This window comes from Hoplias malabaricus, chromosome 12 (assembly GCF_029633855.1).
Source record: "Hoplias malabaricus isolate fHopMal1 chromosome 12, fHopMal1.hap1, whole genome shotgun sequence".
NCBI lineage: Eukaryota > Metazoa > Chordata > Actinopteri > Characiformes > Erythrinidae > Hoplias > Hoplias malabaricus.
Window position 1 is genome coordinate 1 of NC_089811.1, and position 20,559 is coordinate 20,559.

Below are 20,559 nucleotides of genomic sequence, written 5' to 3' on the forward strand. Positions count from 1 at the left end.
ACACACTCTATCAGATTCAGGATCTGTTTGCTATGAACTAAACAGAGGCATGAAGAGGAGAGAAACCTCGGAGTCTGTAGAGAGTGAGTGATAGGAGGCCGGGGGTCTACAGCAGCTACAGCACTAATGCTTTCACAGATGCAGCGTAAATCAGTCATTTTTTAAAATTTCCTCTAATAGTTATAAATGCTTCTGGACGTGTTTCAATGTCATTACTCACCATTCAGACTCGGCGAGTTTCTCCAGAGTGAGGTATTTTTAATCAGAACAATCTGAAAGGACTCTGGAAATGAGCTTAATGTGTAAAACACAATCAAAGGCAGCTATTTAACTGGGGCACTTTATTCCTTGCGCTGTTTTCTAAATCAGATCCCAGCAGTCCTCCAGTAGCCAGGCTCCTGCTGAGTCTCAGCGCTGTTGGCATGTATTTCTCACTCCTTTCTCAACCTCACTGACAACCTCACTGTTTTCTTACCCCCCCCCCCCCCCCGCAGTGCCCCTGGGAGCGGCCCGATGTTCAAATCTACCACTGTAGCGGTAGAAGGCAGCTTCCGGGATCCTCAAGAGGAGAACCAGGGTTCTGGAGGGCAGGATCTCGGGCCCCAGAACCAGCTGAGCAGCTGCAAACAGGCTGCCTGGACTTACGGAGGAAAAACGGCCAAGAAGCAGACGTTCAGGCGCAAAATCGCCTTCTCTTTCTCCTTCCCTAAGAAGGCGACTGTAAAGCTGGAGTCTTCTGCGGCGGTTTTCTGTGAAGCTCTGGATGAGGGAACGGTGGAACGGAGCACCAGGATCCAGGTTCCCTTTGTGGAGCTTGACTTATCGGCCTCTCCGGCCGCGGAGAAAACTCGAGAGCTGCAAGGAAACACTTTGTTGCTCTGCAGAAGGCGGCGATGTGGGCAATCAGCACAATTCCAGTAATTCCAGAGTGGATGCTGCCCCGGATTTGTGTGCTTTCCTCGTTTACTCTGAGGACACGTCTATGTCTCCAATTACCCACTTAGCCAGCAACTCTGAAACTGCTGTGGACTCTGAAAGGCCCTCGGAGAGCTCTGCGGCGGAGAGAGGAAAAGCCGAGAGTGAACAGGAGATGGGCGAGGAGAGAAGAGAGGGAGAGTCTGACCCTCTGGTTAAGACTTCCACTGACGCGCCACCTGACAACCATCCCTTTCAAAACCAAGACAAAGAAAGAGAGGAGGATGTGGATGTGGCTGCATCAAAAACACTCAGCCCTTTCTGCAAGCCCAGCCAGCCTTTTTTCTCTGTGCTTGGCAGGGATGGAAAAACCATCTTCCAGTGGCCTTCCGAGATGGTTTCCTTCACTACGACAGTCCCCTCCCTGCCGTTCAGCTGCAACCCCCTCCATTTCGACTTCAGAGGCTCGCAGATGAGAAAGAGCCCTGACCCGCAGCAGGTGGGAGAGCCCAAACCTGATGAGGAATCAGCGTCTGTGAACTCGCAGAAATCCTCCTCCTTGGAAAGGCACACGGAGGAGGCCTGGTGCGGCCACGGAGCCGAGACCAAGGTTAGAAAATGTCATCAGTATTCAGTGGACGGGGAAAGTGGCGCAAGGCCCAAAGTGCCCAGCAGTTGCCGGCATTCCAAAGATTGGCCTCACGCCGGCAAGAGAGAGGAGGACAAATTGCGGGCTAGGGAGCGGCGCCATTACAGGAGCCAGCACAAAAAGAGGCACAAGCGGAGACACAAGAGGAGGAGGAGGAGGAGGAAAAGGAGGGAGGAGGAGGACGAGGAGGAGGAAGACGACCGCCAGGAGCAGAGTGAGAGCGACACGGAGAAATGCGCCAGATCCCACAGACGAGCCGAGAGCCGGGAAGAGCTTGATAGCCAATTTAGAGGCGCCACTTCACAGCAAGCACAGCCATTAGAGAAGTCAAAGCAATCAGCTCAGAATCAGGCCGAGAACAACAGCGGAGCTCCTGCCGAGCGGAGGGAGGAGGCGGGGAGGATAAACGGCTCGGCGGGAAGCTCTGATGAACCTTGGTCCTGCGGCGAAAAGGTGCTGGGAAACTGCGGAGGGACGGCAGGGGAGGCAGATATAACAGGACACGGCTGGAGCTGCCTCAACACACCTCCCTCTGCGAGACGAGCCTCAGATCACTGCTGCCTGGGGCTGGGGGATTCAGACTCTGCTGAGAGAGAAATGGAGGATCTGAGGGAAGGAAAGATGCGAAAGAAACGACACGGGGAGGACGAGCCGTGGTCAGATCAGACGCAGTGCTTTTACTGCGGATCTTTGTCGGAGGAAAACAAAGGAATCGATTCCTGCCCTGAACATGCAAGAAAGAGGCAAAGGCTGTCTCAGAACGTGTCTCCTCCGTCAGCTCAAATCCCCCCTCAGCCCTCACACCTTGTGGATGAACGGGCCTCTGCTGAGATGCACGTTTCGGAAGCGGAGGGTAGGGCCTCGGAAGTGAATGATTTAAGAGCGGTGTGTGACAGCTCCAATGGGCCAGACCAAATCTCATGCAGTATTGATGACTTAGAGAGCAGTGCTCTTGATTGTCAGATACCGACTTCCATTAGCGGCGCCCCAGGTCAAACAGCCGCGGATAACAGCTGCTGCCAGCTCGACTCCCGCCCAGCTTCCCCCTCACAGATCAATGCTGCGAGTGGAAAGGGCGCTCATGCCCAACCTGCGGGGGACCAGGATCCTGCGGAGAACCTGACAGGCACAAATCAGCTTGCTCAGATCTTGTCCAGAACAGAGCCGGCCTCCGGGAATGGCTGCGAAAAGTGTGCAGCGGCGGCTCAGGTTTGTCTGCTGGACGTGAGGGAGATGGTGCCGCGGAAAGCCGAGAAGACCTGTCAGGACAAATCGTGTCAGCACAGCCCTCAGCCGCTGCAGCCGCAGCGGTTTCAGCTTCCCGATGGCCTCGAGGGTCTGCTAGATGGCAGAGAGACGGAACTGCGAAAGGGGGGGGGGGGGGGGGGGGGGGGGGGGGGGGGGGGGGGGGGGGGGGGGGGGGGGGGGGGGGGGGGGGGGGGGGGGGGGGGGGGGGGGGGGGGGGGGGGGGGGGGGGGGGGGGGGGGGGGGGGGGGGGGGGGGGGGGGGGGGGGGGGGGGGGGGGGGGGGGGGGGGGGGGGGGGGGGGGGGGGGGGGGGGGGGGGGGGGGGGGGGGGGGGGGGGGGGGGGGGGGGGGGGGGGGGGGGGGGGGGGGGGGGGGGGGGGGGGGGGGGGGGGGGGGGGGGGGGGGGGGGGGGGGGGGGGGGGGGGGGGGGGGGGGGGGGGGGGGGGGGGGGAGGGGGGGGGGGGGGGGGGGGGGGGGGGGGGGGGGGGGGGGGGGGGGGGGGGGGGGGGGGGGAGGGGGGGGGGGGGGGAGGGGGGGGGGGGGGGGGGGGGGGGGGGGGGGGGGGGGGGGGGGGGGGGGGGGGGGGGGGGGGGGGGGGGGGGGGGGGGGGGGGGGGGGGGGGGGGGGGGGGGGGGGGGGGGGGGGGGGGGGGGGGGGGGGGGGGGGGGGGGGGGGGGGGGAGGGGGGGGGGGGGGGGGGGGGGGGGGGGGGGGGGGGGGGGGGGGGAGGGGGGGGGGGGGGGGGGGGGGGGGGGGGGGGGGGGGGGGGGGGGGGGGGGGGGGGGGGGGGGGGGGGGGGGGGGGGGGGGGGGGGGGGGGGGGGGGGGGGGGGGGGGGGGGGGGGGGGGGGGGGGGGGGGGGGGGGGGGGGGGGGGGGGGGGGGGGGGGGGGGGGGGGGGGGGGGGGGGGGGGGGGGGGGGGGGGGGGGGGGGGGGGGGGGGGGGGGGGGGGGGGGGGGGGGGGGGGGGGGGGGGGGGGGGGGGGGGGGGGGGGGGGGGGGGGGGGGGGGGGGGGGGGGGCAGAAGAGGGAGGAGTGAGTCACGATAAATCCTGTCAACACAGCCCCCAGCTGCAGATGCAGAGGTTTCACCTCATGGATGATGAGGCTTTGTGTCCTAGAAGCCACTTCCATGGCACGCCATGTTTCCAGGCCCATGCTGACAGCCTGGAAAGACAATGCCTACTGCAGGCGCATGCTCACAGACAGGTCTTACACCAGCAGGTCTTTCCAACCAAGCTCAAACCGGTCTCGCTCCAAGTGTCCAGTCCCATCCTACACCCGGTCCACATGCCTTCGAATTTGCCGTCCGGATCCATTACGATCCGCCACACCATCCTCCAGCACCATGCCACCTTCCTTCCTCCACAGCCTCCTATCTTCCCCCAGGTCTTACCTGTCACTCGCTTGCCCCTCGGTCCTGAAATCTGCCCCCCTGCCACACCTGCCTTTGTCACACCTTCCCAGGTGTCTGTAGTGGCACCGCCCACTATCCACCCGACCGCTGTGACTTTCCATGCCATCCCACGTCCAACTGCTGTATTCCCGCCGATTCTCCATCGACCCACTGCTTTTGCTCCTGTTTTACCCCACCATCCGGCGGTCATCCCTCTCCAACCTCTGTTCTAGAAGCTCCAGTCAGTTCTCTTACACCATCAGCTACTAAAGGACTTGAGCCCTGAAGGTCAGAGAGTGGTCTAAAAGTCCAGCGGAGAACCTTAAAGGAGCAAACTGTCGGTTTTACTACCAGACAAGTAGCAAATGCTATTCACAGTATTTAGAAGCAAATTGCTTTTGTAGCAGCTGAAAGAACCAGGTTAAGTTCCACAGAGTGGGTCCCAGGCATAGCACAGAATCTTGGGATAATTCCAGCCTCACAGCTGTATTTTTTTTCCCAACATGAGGAAGAAGAATTAGTGCAGAACTGATTAGTGATCGCTCCTTTAAGGTTAGCACTAGAGTAAAAAGAGGGTGTTAGCAACTAGTGTGTTATTTTAAAACTATACCTGCACTTTCCACCCATTCTAGATTTGTCAATCCTGAATGTGTATTAAAAGGAGTCAGTGTACACATGCTAGCTAGCTTACCCTCATTTAAAGCCCTGATCCTGTAGCGACACTATTAGCTGGTTTGTATTAGCTAATGAGCTAACCTCAGTTGATATGTGCTGTTTCTGTTCGCTGTCGCTCCCACAGCACTGAGAGACCACTGACTCTAGGGGGCAAATAAAAAGCAGGACAAATAACTCTGTGCTCTGGTTTCAGAGAGAGGTCACAGCCGTTAGCATTCTCCTTTATCAGAATCATTTAGCCATGCTCGTATTCAGCTGTCCAGCAGGGGAACAGCTAGCCAAACAGGGGCTGTTTTTAACCTTGGGTCAGAAGCAGGGTCAGAGAAGCCCCCTGGCTGCCTCTCTGCACTGAGGGGATGTTGGTTAAGGCCAGGTCGGACAGTAATAGCATTAGTAAATGGTTAAGTAAAGTATTAAATAATTATTAAGTAATAATATCCTCAATGAAAAAGTACAGCAAAATTTTGCATCAACATTTGACCCATGGCAGTGGCAGTGAGCATACACACATACACACACACACACACACACACTGTGGTGGGCAGCCATCCCCAGCCTCTGGGGAGCAGGTGGAGTTTATGAGCGTTACTCAAGGAAACCTCAGCCATGGATGTTAAGGGAGGAGACAGCAGGGTTCTTAATTAAAAGTAATGGTTCTAAAACAGTTCCTTTATTGTTGCAATGTCCAGCTTGTTCCACCAGGAGAACCTTTATTGGTTCTACATAAAAAAACAACAACAAAAAACTCAATTTTAAAAAGGGATTCTTCCAGAGTTCAAATTAATTTAATGGTTCTATTTTACAACCATGTGTTCTATATAGAACCAGTGCATGTTGGAATGGTTCTATGCCTAAAAAGATGGTTCTATAGACTGTGCAAGAATGTGTTATGAATGTTACTAGACAGGGCCAAAAATATGTTTAATCTATCGAAGAACACTTTGGTTCTTTATAAAATCATTAAAGTATTCTACAGTATTTTAAAAGAAGGTTCTTCAATGGTTCTGTAGCAAAGACAGTGGTTCTATATAGCACCATATGTTCTGTACAGAAGCATTCATGTGGTGAAATAGTTATTGTCTATGGCTCTATCTAGCAGCAGAAAATTCAAGATGAACTCAGTGATCATAGCAAAGGGCAGCTAGTCTATGAAACAGGTGGAGGACACCTCTCCAACCAGAACGTCCAGGGTTCATCAGCACTAGAACTGAACTGTGGACCACTCTGGTCTTCACTTTAAGTGCTTGAAATTGAATAGCGGCAGAAATTGAATAGCGGCAGAAATCAGTGCCAGCTCCAGAGGAACCCCGACACTCAAGGGGACTGCCCACATCCTGTGGATCCTGAAACACCATTCTTGATAGAGCACCATCAAACTCCCCAGAAGTGGAACGTGAACCAAGTTTGCTTCATCATTAGTTCTTAGTGTCAGACTTGGTTCATATACTGAGTTGGTGGTGGTCTGTCTGGATCACATGTATGGGTTTTGCAGTTTCTTAAACATTCCCTTGCTTAAGGGCAAGGCCTCCCTTTTCCTCCAGGTTGAAATGTCTTCTCTCCAGATGAGTCCCTATTGAGTTTCAGAGTTCCTCGGGGTCAGGATTAGACTTGGCATCGAGACTTGGGGTCTCTTGTGACAGTTTGGGCCACATTAGTCTCACGTGAAGTTTGCCATGGTCAGCACAGCTATGTCTTTACCAGAAGTGGCCCAATCTGCTTTGGGATGTCTGGCTGAATGAGCATTTTGCAGTTTGCAAGACGGGCAGCTCTGCCAGAAGTGACCCACATTCACAGGCTCTGTGGGACGCCTTATGAAATTTTCCCCCTGTTTGCTGCCGTTGTTTGCGAGCGCGGATCCCTGAGCAGCAGCTGCAGAGCGAGGCAGATCTGTGTGTGTTTAATGCGCTTGATGAATTTTTCATTAGAACCGACCTCAGCTGCAGACAAAACATCCAAGCGTAAGAAAGTACGAGTGACCGTTTCCTGCTGTTTCTCTGGGTCTTTACGAGCTGCTGAGATTTCAAAGCTTTTTTAGCAAATGTAGAAACGTTGTGTAGAACATCTGGAGCTTCATTCATAAACCATGCTTCAGTTTCCGATTGGTTTTATAGTGTGTGTTCTCAGACAGGGCTTAAAAATTATTCAGAGCAGCACGGTGTTCGCAGGATGTCTGAATCTGGCTGAATCTCTCGATAATAATCAACTTTCTCAGGTCCCATCGCGGATATATGAAATATGTGTATAGAGTCTTCAAAAACCAACCATGATCAGATCTGACACACATCAGATGTGGCATTCATTCTATCGTGCCATTTTTCACCACTCTGGGAATGTTTCATTCTGGACTCTGGTCTGATGGGAAGGACTCTTCCTGTGGTGGGTTTATAGCCCATTGAGGATTTCCAGGTCTAACTCAATATTAAACCACACTAGCCTTTTTTTGAAAGGTTCTAGCTCTTGAGACACAAGTTGTCCTTCATCTAACAGACAACAAGGTTTGGTCCCAGATAAGAGCTGGCCCTGGTCTGACCCACATTCCCCATATCTTCGGCCAATGGGATGACCGCACTTGAGTGGACTGACATATAAGCCCCTTGTAAACACTGGAATAAGGCCATATTCCACCTGAGGTCACTTATGTCCAGTTTGCCACGGCTGGTGCACACATGTCTTTGACAGAAGTGGACAGATCTGTTTTGTGGCATGTGGCAGAACAAGCGTTTTCAATGAAGTGGTCACTATTTTTTGTTCAGATGAAGTTCAGAGCACAGATAATGGTCTAATAGCATCGCGGCTCTGCCAGGAGTGGACCACTGCTCACTGGAGTGGAGTGATTGCAGATATCTGCATATGCCTGCAATGCAGAAACAGAATCATGCAGCCAATATGACACTGATTTCCCTCTAACACAGTAACGATAATAAACAAATTACTAGTCTGTACTTGGTTAATTGTCGAAAGCTATAATGAAACATCTTAACAGGTAATAGGACATTATACCAATCCCTGGCGCAGTGGGTCACACTGTTCTGCTTGTGTTATCACAGATCCAGCCCCTGCACACCGAGGAACTCCAAAGCTCTGAAACTAGGACTCAAATGGTAATGTGGAAGTATAGGTTGGCCTTGCCCTTAAGCGAGTGAATGCCTTGCAACCTGCAGAGTCTGAAACTGCAGGAACATAGTGGCCTTGTCCTTGAGTGAGGGTACAGCTCACATCCTGAGGAATGCAGATGCAAAATCCTGAGAAACAACTTTCAAATCGCAGTGGAAATGGAACTGTTACAGCTCGGCATTGTGGAGCAATGCTTTACCAACTGATTCAACCAAGTTCACATCCCGCCTGTGGAGAGTTGAAAGTTGGTTCTTAGGTTTATGTGTCTGGGTTCTTTAGGGTGTGAAACATCCCCTCACTCAAGGCAAAGCCACCCTGTTCCAACAGTTTCAGGTTCTGCAGGTGGCAAGGCATTCACTCGCTTAAGGCCAACCTATACCTCTAGGTTGGATTGCATTTCTCTCACCAGATGAGTCCCTAGATTCTTGGGCTCCAGGGGCTGGATTTGTAGTAGCATAAACACACCGGTCGATCCAGACCCTACCTGGACAGGGCTCTCCAGTCCATTACAGAGCTCTCATCTCGCGGGAGCCCGAATCAGCTGCTTACAACCACAACCAGATTTACATTATCATCAGTGTCACCCTTCACCTCTCCATTTCTCTACATCTGATCTTCTCAGACATGTCCAGCATTTCCCCTTGTTTTGCATAATGTTTCTGAACAGTGTGTGTCAGCTTGAAGAATCCAGTAGGACAGGACCACCAGAATATCATTAAGGCACAGATATCAGTGTTGTTTCTGAATGATTTATGGAGATATTACTCACTCGGGCTCCAGAGCCAAGCTGCGGATGAGTGGAGACAAGAGCGCTACGAGTGAATAAGCCCACAGCTCCGTCTCCTCCGTGTTATAACCAGACTTTGACGCAGTGCACACAGCCGTAATAATAACCACTGGGATATCAACCAGATAAGAGCTTGTGTTTTTCTTTTATATATATATATATCTTTTTTTTTTTTTTGCACATAGCTTTAATGGCTCCTGTTTCTCCTTCTTGCATCAGATCTAAAACATTTCTGAATCCTTTCCCTCATTCCAGCTGCGGAAAGAGCGAGGAGAACGATCAGACTCGATAATCAGATCAGTGACATCTTTACTAATGAATATACACACGTTCAGACCTGTAGACGGATCAATACCATGTCTATAAGAGGCTATGAATATTCATAAAGCTTTATAAACATCACCAAAGCTATTTATAAATATGCAGCCCACTTCAGAGCCGTGTTTATTCGTCAGAGGTGCTGTTATACTCTCGAGGCTGGTTTACACTTCTGTGTAGGTCCACATCACCCAGAGGAGAGTTTTAATATTCAGAGGACACTGAAGGTGAAGGGGTCTCATACAGGCTTATGACAGGTATTATAAGGTAGTTATTATGTCCTATAATGCTTTATATAACATTTATAATGCTTTGTCCCAAGAGGTGTTTATTTGTAATTAATTTAAGCCCAAATCTGGCAACCCCAGCCTGATCCAGCATGAGGTTATTGATGCCTTATGTGTGTGTTATAGGGTGTTATAAGCACAGTAGCTGTAGAACATGTAGAACCTGTAGAATGTGTGGATCCAGGAGGACACGAACATTTCTCTTTGATCCAGGGCTGAAAGCTGGATCAAAGCCCAAATAATTTCTATTTTCCAGCCCAATTATTGTATTACGGCCGAGGCCCCTGAGGCCGGTCGGAGGGGGCTCACTTCAGCTGAACCACCACACAGGCCCCGCCTCCCTGACCAGGACATGAGTCCTAAATCTAGAGCACACTAGGACCCAGCAGGCGGGGCTGAGGACGCTACACCTGTCCTCTTACTCTCTCCGTCTCTGTCTTCACCAGCGCCTCACACCAGGACCATGTTGAAAAAACACGAGACGGACCAGAGGGAGGAGTTATCTGGTCATAGCCCCGCCTCCATCTGCACCACTCAGAGTTTAGCTCCAAACTCCACCTCCTGGGTCCACGTGTCCTCCTCTTCCTCCGCCCTGCCTCTGTTCCCTAAGAACCATAAGAACTTCCGGATTTTAAAACAATGAGCTTCTATATAATTAATAATGATAATAATAATAATCATAAAATTATATTAATAACTTCTAGGTTCTAGATATTAACTGAGAAAGTATGACGTATCAAGAATACAGTACTGCTGTACTAGATAATAACATTGAGTGGCATGATGGCAAGTCCTGACGTTGATGTACCCAACCGGTTTTAGATAATCAATAAATGTGTTACTGTGTGGTAATACATTGACAGCCCTGTGCAATTCCATTTGAAAATTAGCCATTATTATCTAGAACCATTGGGTGCTGCAGGGTAATACACAGACTGCCTTGGAACCTACTGTTGTGGTTCAACATTGCACTTTTTGCCACACTTAATATCTAGAACATGCTGCCCTTTGTCTTCTGACTGAGGGAAATGCTGTGATTTCTCTCAAAATAAATTTTTACACAATACCTAAGTTGATATCTAGAACCAGTTAGGTTCCATCAAGTACTCAGTTACTTCTGTGTGAATGCCACAGAATATATCACATTGTTACTCAAATACTATCTAGAACTGTGGCATTCCTAGTCCAAGAACCATAAAACTAGTACTTACTTGGGGTGTGATATTACCCTCGTGTTCCTCAGAATAAATACCTAGAACTCTAGAGTTTGTGCCATATACAAACTCAAATCTTAAAGCTCAAGTTAAAATCTAGAACATGCTGGACATTTGCAATTAATGACACACTTACATAGATCATATCTAGAACCTGCTGGACATTTGGAATTTGTGTCTGACACCTACCCATTTAATATCTAGAACCCGTTGGTCACTGCAGTGTAGTTTATTGAAAGTGTGTTTGGAGCTTTAACAAACACTTACTTCAAAAATATCTAGGACATTTTGGGTAGAAGACAGACTTGGATTAAACCCTCACCATCACACCGAACAATTCTGTAACCAACAAAAGGTTCTAGGCTCTCAGGAACCTTCAACCTACTCCTAGTTACACTGTCTTAGAACTGACTTTCCGCAACCTTACTCTAAATATTTACATAGAACATTTAAACTTGTTTCACGCATTTATGCAGTTAATATCTAGAACTGATTGAGGTTTTAGTACTAGACACAAGCCTATGTCCTACTGCTGCCTGCCATACATCAGCCCACAACATTTTCAAAACTTTACCACATGCAGACTCAGTACATATCTAGAACCCACTAGGCATTTGGAGCTAATATCTAGAACCCTGTGTGCATTTCAGTGTTTATAGTCAGACTTGTTGGAACCAGAATGTTCCCCACAAATCACATAGTACTATAGCTTTTGTAGCCCAGACTAAACCAGGAAATATCTAGAACCTGTTTAGTTCCTAGTACTAGAACCTAGTACTTAGCAAAGAGTATCTCACATGTCTTCAGTTCATCTCTAGAACCTACAGAGTCATGTTGTTATAATGCCTTGGAAGTTACTCAAAATCATAAGAACCTAGAACTTTGGGGTTACCTGGTTGATATCTAGAACGTAGGGACATAGTGTTATCTCCATGTGAAAGGAAATAAAATAACTCTAATTTGGTTCTAGAAGGTTCTCTGTGTGCCGAAGGCTTCAGAGATGGTAGTGTTGGTGTCAATTGTGGCAATGTTGATGTACATTTGGAGAACCTTAGAACCGCGTGGAACCCAAACTCTTCTGAGAACTGTGTGTAATGAGCAAGTTGTTTTCCCAGCAGTTGCTTTATGAATATGTAAATGCTGTAATTAAATATGATGAATACTATTTATAATTAATGTAATATTTACCGTAATGTAAATAGGTTCCTGTTTTTAATTGTGCGAGTTATCTAGTACCTACGGAAATATTTAGATAAGACAAAGCAACTATGTTTTTTACGCCACTTTGCCAAATGAATGATGTTAAAGTAATATCTAATAAAACAGAGAAACCCATCCACTGTCTTTGTCTCATTAATAATTACATTCATCAATTACTTTTTAAAAAATTCCTAATCATGGGCTCCGCATCCAACCAAATATTCACTGAAAATACTCATTCATTCATCTTCCACACACACACACACACACACACACACCTGTAGAGTTTCACACAGTCAGCTGGTCACTCACACATTCACACACACTTACGCAGTCACACATTCACACACTCACGCACCACTCACACATTCACCCAGTCACACACACACACACACACTTCTGTGCACAGTTTCACACACTCACCTGGTCACTCACACACACACACTTCTGTGCACAGTTTCACACACTCACCTAGTCACTCACTCACACACACACACACACACACACACACACAAACACACTTCTGTGCACAGTTTCACACACTCACCTAGTCACTCACACACACACACACACACACACACTTCTGTGCACAGTTTCACACACTCACCTGGTCACTCACACACACACACTTCTGTGCACAGTTTCACACACTCACCTAGTCACTCTCACACACACACACACACACACACACACACACACACACACACTTCTGTGCACAGTTTCACACACTCACCTAGTCACTCACACACACACACTTCTGTGCACAGTTTCACACATTCACCCAGTCACTCACACACACACACACACACACACACACTTCTGTGCACAGTTTCACACACTCACCTAGTCACTCTCACACACACACACACACTTCTGTGCACAGTTTCACACACTCACCTAGTCACTCACACACACACACACACACACACACACACACACACACACACACACACACACTTCTGTGCACAGTTTCACACACTCACCTAGTCACTCACACACACACACACACACACACACACTTCTGTGCACAGTTTCACACATTCACCCAGTTACTCACACACACACACTTCTGTGCACAGTTTCACACACTCACCTAGTCACTCTCACACACACACACACACTTCTGTGCACAGTTTCACACACTCACCTAGTCACTCACACACACACACACACACTTCTGTGCACAGTTTCACACACTCACCTAGTCACTCTCACACACACACACACACTTCTGTGCACAGTTTCACACACTCACCTAGTCACTCACACACACACACACACACACACTTCTGTGCACAGTTTCACACACTCACCTAGTCACTCTCACACACACACACACACACACACACACTTCTGTGCACAGTTTCACACACTCACCTAGTCACTCACACACACACACACACACACACACACACTTCTGTGCACAGTTTCACACACTCACCTAGTCACTCACACACACACACTTCTGTGCACAGTTTCACACACTCACCTAGTCACTCACACACACACACACACTTCTGTGCACAGTTTCACACACTCACCTAGTCACTCACACACACACACACACACACACACACACACACTTCTGTGCACAGTTTCACACACTCACCTAGTCACTCACACACACACACACACACACACACACACACTTCTGTGCACAGTTTCACACATTCACCCAGTTACTCACACACACACACTTCTGTGCACAGTTTCACACACTCACCTAGTCACTCTCACACACACACACACACTTCTGCGCACAGTTTCACACACTCACCTAGTCACTCACACACACACACACACACACTTCTGTGCACAGTTTCACACACTCACCTAGTCACTCTCACACACACACACACACTTCTGTGCACAGTTTCACACACTCACCTAGTCACTCACACACACACACACACTTCTGTGCACAGTTTCACACACTCACCTAGTCACTCTCACACACACACACACACTTCTGTGCACAGTTTCACACACTCACCTAGTCACTCTCACACACACACACACACTTCTGTGCACAGTTTCACACACTCACCTAGTCACTCACACACACACACACACACACACACTTCTGTGCACAGTTTCACACACTCACCTAGTCACTCACACACACACACACACACACACACACACTTCTGTGCACAGTTTCACACACTCACCTAGTCACTCACACACACACACACACACACACACACACTTCTGTGCACAGTTTCACACACTCACCTAGTCACTCACACACACACACTTCTGTGCACAGTTTCACACACTCACCTAGTCACTCACACACTCTCAGGGTCGGTGAGGTGAGTGGGTGAGAGCTGGGTGAAGTGTTTATTTTGGAGAGAACGCTGCAGAATGTTCCCTCTCTTTTTTGTTTTTTTATTTATATATTTATTTTTTCAGAGCGGGACAAGCTTATTCTCTCAGCGCTATCTGCTTCGACATGATGAAACCAGCCCCACACACACACACACACATTCCCCAAACCCGCTGAATGCCACTATCACTTTTCAATTTCCTCGCCTCAGCGAGCTGCGATAGTTCGGCCAAGAATCAAACGGACATAACATTGTTGTGTTTCGACAAAACCTCATATCTCCCCGGAAAAATACATCTCCACAGGAGCCCTCCGGCACCTCCGGGAAAAGCCGACGGAACAAGCTTTAATTTCAGCGTGACATTTCTCCTCGTCTGCCGCGGGGAATTTTAACTTCAAAATAGGTCCAAAAATAATCAAATAAAAATGGAGATACAAGTTTTGGTTACAACGGTGAGAATGAGTCATGCCCTGAACCTTAAGCTGGACACAGTGTGTTTTCAGGGGGCACTTTACTGAAGGTTAACCCTTTAATGACGTCTAAAATAAGTCTACACAGAGCTCTTTAAAATGTGGTTGCTGTGGTGTTGCTGGTTGTCGTGGTATTCCAGGTGGTTGCTAACATGGTACTAGACTGTTGCTATGGTATCCCAGGGGGTTGCTAAGCTGGTGCCACACTGTTGCTATGTCATTGCAGATGGTTGCTAAGATGGTACTAGACCGTGGCTATGTTATATCAGAAAGTTGCCATGATGATACTAGACTGTTGCTACGGTATTCCAGAAGGATGTTTAGGTGGTATCTGTTGCTATGGTGTCCCATGTGGTTGCTAAAATTGTACTAGAAGGTTGCTATGTTATTCCGGATTGTTGCTAAGGTTCTCTCAGTTTCTCTCTCTCAAACTCTCTCTCTCTCTCTCTCTCTCTCTCTCTCACACACACACACACACACACACACACACACACACAAACTCTATTTCTCTCTCTCTCTCTCTCTCTCTCTCTCTCTCTCTCTCTCTCTCTCTGTAGTATTACTCATTCTGAGTGAGTCACAGCTCCAGAGTGGCGCCCCCTGGTGTTTTTCTGGAGCTGATCTGTTCTTCCTGCTGTCGACCTGCTGCTCCGGACAAAAAGAAACAACCTCGGCTCAGCGTCTGCTTCCCTTTGACCGGACGCTGCCGCTCGGACGCCTGGCCCTCGCTCAGCTCCAGAGCATCAGGGAGACGGGCTTCACACGACACACCGCCACCATCAGAACAGGACCTCGTATCTCCGCATTCCCTCAACAAATCCACCAACAGGAGCCCTTTAAAACGACCCTGAGTTAACACTCGGAGATTTGGAGGTGTCCTATCACTGTGTAAAAGAAGCGGGTGATTAGTGAGGAGGAGGTGGAGGGGGGCTGGGATGAAGAGGGGAGTAGAATAATAATCCGTTCAGTGGATGGAGGTGAGAAAGGGGAGAGAAAGCAGGGAATCTACATATTTATTTTCCGTTATATAAAAATGACACGGTATCATTTACATAAATCTCTTGTTATATAAAAAGCCCAACTGCAGCGCTTTGTGCTGCTTCTCTTCGGAGCTGATCTCGTCCGAAGACTTATGGAGCGAGTCTTTAAGGACGCCCACGTTCTGTAACCACCTGACTCCGCGAGAACGGAGGAATAAACAAACGCCTGGCAACCAGCACGAAACAGCACAAACAGGACTGTGCCTCTGCGATAATCAACACACTCTCCATCCACAGGCTCCGCAGAAAACTGACTCACCTCCGCATCAGCACCTACACCTCACCTACACATCAGCCATAACATTACAGACGCTCTCTGTCCTCTCACCTGGGGCATACACACTCCAGCAGCACTGCTGTGTCTGATCCGCTCGTACCAGCCTAGAGGAACTCATCATTGCTCAAAGGTCACTCTGTAGTGACTCAGGAGACATGATGGTGAGTCTCTGAGAACTAGAAATAGAAAGAGATTGAGACAGTGGACGAGACACGGCAGATATATGAAGACTTTAAATGAGAAATAAAGAGAGAGGTGTGTCTCATTTGAGCACAGATTACGACTTTACTGAGATCTCCACTACATCTCCAGAGGAGACACCTGTTGGATTAATGAGGAGACATGGTTGAGCAGCAGGAGACTTTTGATAAGGAGATACTTTTAATGCAACAGTGTTCTGGTGGTGAGGGAACTGGGCTCGGTTCGATCCCCAGAACTGCTCCCCTTGGCCCCGTGGCTAGAGCTGCCCATCGCTCCGGGCACTGCTCACTGCCCCCTGGTGTTCACTAGTGTGTGTGAATGTGTTTCACTGCAGGGTGTGGGTTAAATTTGGAGAACACATTCCTCTGTGTGCAGCACAGTGGCCAATAAAGTGACTCTAATTCAGATTCTAATTTGCTTTAAAGGTTCCAAGCTGAAGAAAGCATAAAGCTCTGAGTGGCCAGGCCCGGTCCACTGCTCTCAGCTGACCCAGCTTGACATTTATTTTCAGGACCGCAGGTATAAATCGAGCAGCTCAGACATGCTTTGTGTCTAAATTTTGCTCCTCAACTTTTAGCTCTGACGCTACACAGCTAATATATTACTGCTAACAGTAATGGAAGCTAATACCCAATCAATTAGCAGAGTGTTATTTGCATATCATTTACATAATCACAATTTCATTGCTCATCAGCACAGAACACTGAGAGTGAGCCCTGTTCGGGGCTGGGTTTTAGAGACGAGCGTCGATGAATGCGGAGGGATGTCAGCAGGGATTAGTGTAGGCTTCATGTAAATGACATGTAAATGAGGAAGAAGTGGGGCGTGTCCTATGTAAATAAGGTAATCATGGGCAGACATTGCTTTTTTTTCATCGTATGATGGTGGCAGTGGCAACAGGACGAGCAGGACCAAGCCCAGACACCTCTGGGTCCTGGGAGTCCCCCGGGGTCTGGTGGACCTCCAGAGGGAGGCACCCTGGGGCCACCACAACTGGCTTTTTGTCATATGAAGGGGCAGCAGCTGTACTCCAAGGTCCTCCCGGAGTGTAGAGGTCCTCAACCGATCACGCAGAGTGTGCCCTGCATCCTGAAGGACGGCTCGACGCTCCTGACAGTAGCGGTGGATGTAGATGGACCACAGCCAGGGTTCGGTACAGTGACATCACTGCAGACATAGCACATTTATACAAGTGATACAACACAACCATGGGCTCATGAGCTGCTGAATTGTTGTTGTAGCAGCTCACTATTAAAACATTCCACTGCAGTGTTCCTTTCGGCGACTGATTTAGATTTTGTTTTATTCTTAGACTTTTGACTAAAAACACGTTAGTGTAGTTTCAATAATTCATTCATTGTCTGTAGCTCTTTTCCAGTTCAGGGTCGTGGTGAGTCTGGAACACACCCGGCACTGAGCACCAGTCCGTCACCGAGCGTCCAGTCAATGCCCAAGATTACATTACATTCTCTACATTTTAAAAAGCAGAAGTCAGAATCGACTCAAGAGGTTCGACTCTGAATCATCGACCGACCGTTTACTTGCTTTACTCCCAGATGCTCAAAGAATCGATTCTTTCGGAATTGACTCAACTGCACTTCACTAACTACGTGTACTTTACGAGCCTCCGTCGTTCCTGCAGCTCTCTGTTCAGAGAAATCATTTTACACACAGCATGAATAACACACCGCAGGATCCGCCGCTCTGTCACAGGGTCGTGGTGAAGAAAGAAGGTTTTCTTTTAGGAGCGTGAGGAGATTTTAGTTTAAAACAGCATCAGTCGACTCCATCCACTATTTTCAGAGTCTGGTTCAGAGCTGTCCTTCCTCTGAGCGCCTCTGTTCACAGTGAGAGCAGTGGAATAAAGTCACAGTAAATAGTTCGTGAAGAAGAGTCAACCTCCGAGTATTGATTCTTTAAATACTGTCTCCCTGAAGGAAAAAGAGTAGTTTTTATTAATTGATAAAAAACCTGATAAACTTTTCCTCATAGTTCTTTTCTTCATTATTTTATTTAGTTCTTCTCTAGCTTTAGTTTTGAACAAATATTTTTCATCATAGTTTTCCCTAATGTTTGTCTGAAGCACTAATATAATCATGTGTAAAGATACTATATGTAAAATATAATGGTCATGGGTGTTCGCTCCTGGGAACTGCTCACCAAGTGTTTGAGCCACTGCAGGTGTGTAATTGCATTAGGGGCAGAGTCCAGAGGGAGCTGGAGTACTGAACCGTTCCCTGACTCCAGCTCCTCTCTGGCTCTGGCCCTTTACAAGTACACACACCTGCGGCTGCTCAAACACTCAGTGACTGTGTTTAAAGTGGGTTTGAGTCTCTGTAGTGAAGCCTTCTGTTAAATTAGGAGTTCAAATACAGTTTAAAGTGTTTTTATGTGATTGTGTTTTTACGAGAATGTTTTCATTTTAAATTGCTGCAATCTTCTGTTTTTTTTTTTATATAATTTTATGGTAAAAACTGCATATGATAGAAATGACAGTTTTCATTTTATTAATTTTATTAAAGGAGCTCAAACCCAATGCAGTGATCGATGTCAAACTGCTTCATTTTTACATCTATTTAATGAAATAGCAGTTCACGAATGTTACCATAAAACGACAAAAAAATGATTGAATAATGATTTAGAAGGTGTATGTTATTCTTTAAATCTCACTCGTACGTCTAATATATCTACTGACAAATATCTAGTCCACAGGCTAGAACCGCATTAGCAACCACCTGGGACACCATGGCCAACGATTGACCCGTCTTTCTCTCTGTGGCTAACGGTGAACTGTGAGGGTGAGGGAGCCCAGGGGGGGGGGTCTGCTGTGAAGTGTGTGATTTTGGACACAGCCCCTGGGTTCTCTGTAAATGCTGTAAACGGATTCTTGTCAGGGTCTGGTGCCTGAAGGTATTGGGGTTGTAGTGAGCCCTCCATCTGACGCTGGGTCTTGTTTTTGTTTGGGTTTTCTCTCTCAAGGTCAGAGCGGTGCAGTAACTCCGGAGGAGACGCTACACTAAACTGTCAGGTTGTTAAATTAAAAGCTTAATTAACGTTTCTATTCTCAGAGAGCGGCTTTTATTACCAGACCCAACGAGTCCCAGGGTGGTTTTACAGTCGTTATTATAAAACACTGGTGGGTTTGTGTGGTGAAGAGCAGCTGTACTCAGGACTATAAACTTCACACCCTGCCTTTAATCCGGGTTACACTCTGTCTGTAGCTCGAATAAATACCTGACCTTCACACACACACTGGTTACAGCCTCCGAGGTCAGAGCACGGTCCAGTTCAGGGACAGTTACCGGGGTCAGATACGGTGCTGGAACAAAGGTCTGAGCTCTACAACCTCCTTCAGGCCTGAGACAGTGAGCTGTGGTCAGTGGAAAGATCTCAGAACAGAATCAGCACCTGATTCAAACCGTCCAGTCCACCTTAAACTCTAACACCTTTAGTATTACATTCCATTCCACGTCAGATAGCTCAGCAGGACATACACGCTGTTGTTTTGGAATGAACAGTTCCACCTTAAAAGCCTAGGAACCAGAATGTAAAAACGTCTTTATTTAAGGTGGAATGGAAAATCTGATACAAACCTGAAGAGTGGTACACAGCTGCAGGGGCCCGGCTCCTGGGTGGATCCTCTCCTCGGGTGACTGTCTGTGAGGAGTGTGGTGTGTTCTCTTTGTGTCTGCGTGGGTTTCCTCCGGGTGACTGTCTGTGAGGAGTGTGGTGTGTTCTCTTTGTGTCTGCGTGGGTTTCCTCCGGGTGACTGTCTATGAGTAGTGTGGTGTGTTCTCCCTGTGTCTGCGTGGGTTTCCTCCGGGTGACTGTCTGTGAAAAGTGTGGTGTGTTCTCTCTGTGTCTGTGTGGGTTTCCTCCGGGTGACTGTCTGTAAGGAGTGTGGTGTGTTCTCTCTGTGTCTGCATGGGTTTCCTCCGGGTGACTGTCTGTAAGGAGTGTGGTGTGTTCTCTCTGTGTCTGCGTGGGTTTCCTCCGGGTGACTGTCTGTAAGGAGTGTGGTGTGTTCTCTCTGTGTCTGCGTGGGTTTCCTCCGGGTGACTGTCTGTGAGAAGTGTGGTGTGTTCTCTCTGTGTCTGTGTGGGTTTCCTCTGGGTGACTGTCTGTAAGGAGTGTGGTGTGTTCTCCCTGTGTCTGCGTGGGTTTCCTCCGGGTGACTGTCTGTGAGGAGTGTGGTGTGTTCTCTCTGTGTCTGTGTGGGTTTCCTCCGGGTGACTGTCTGTGAGAAGTGTGGTGTGTTCTCTCTGTGTCTGCGTGGGTTTCCTCCGGGTGACTGTCTGTGAGGAGTGTGGTGTGTTCTCTCTGTGTCTGCGTGGGTTTCCTCCGGGTGACTGTCTGTGAGGAGTGTGGTGTGTTCTCTCTGTGTCTGCGTGGGTTTCCTCCGGGTGACTGTCTGTAAGGAGTGTGGTGTGTTCTCTCTGTGTC

The 20,559-nt window shown here is 49.0% G+C and overlaps 1 protein-coding gene across 1 annotated transcript; it reads left to right on the forward strand.

The window, feature by feature from the left end:
* Positions 1 to 494: 494 nt before the first annotated feature.
* znf804a (zinc finger protein 804A) lies at positions 495 to 4,485 on the forward strand (the record flags this gene model as incomplete). The annotated part of the gene is made up of 3 exons (XM_066686832.1): positions 495 to 887; positions 919 to 2,874; positions 3,893 to 4,485. Coding segments are annotated over 3 exons (2,893 nt in total), but the record flags the coding sequence as incomplete, so codon positions are not given.
* Between the last annotated feature and the right edge of the window lie 16,074 nt (positions 4,486 to 20,559).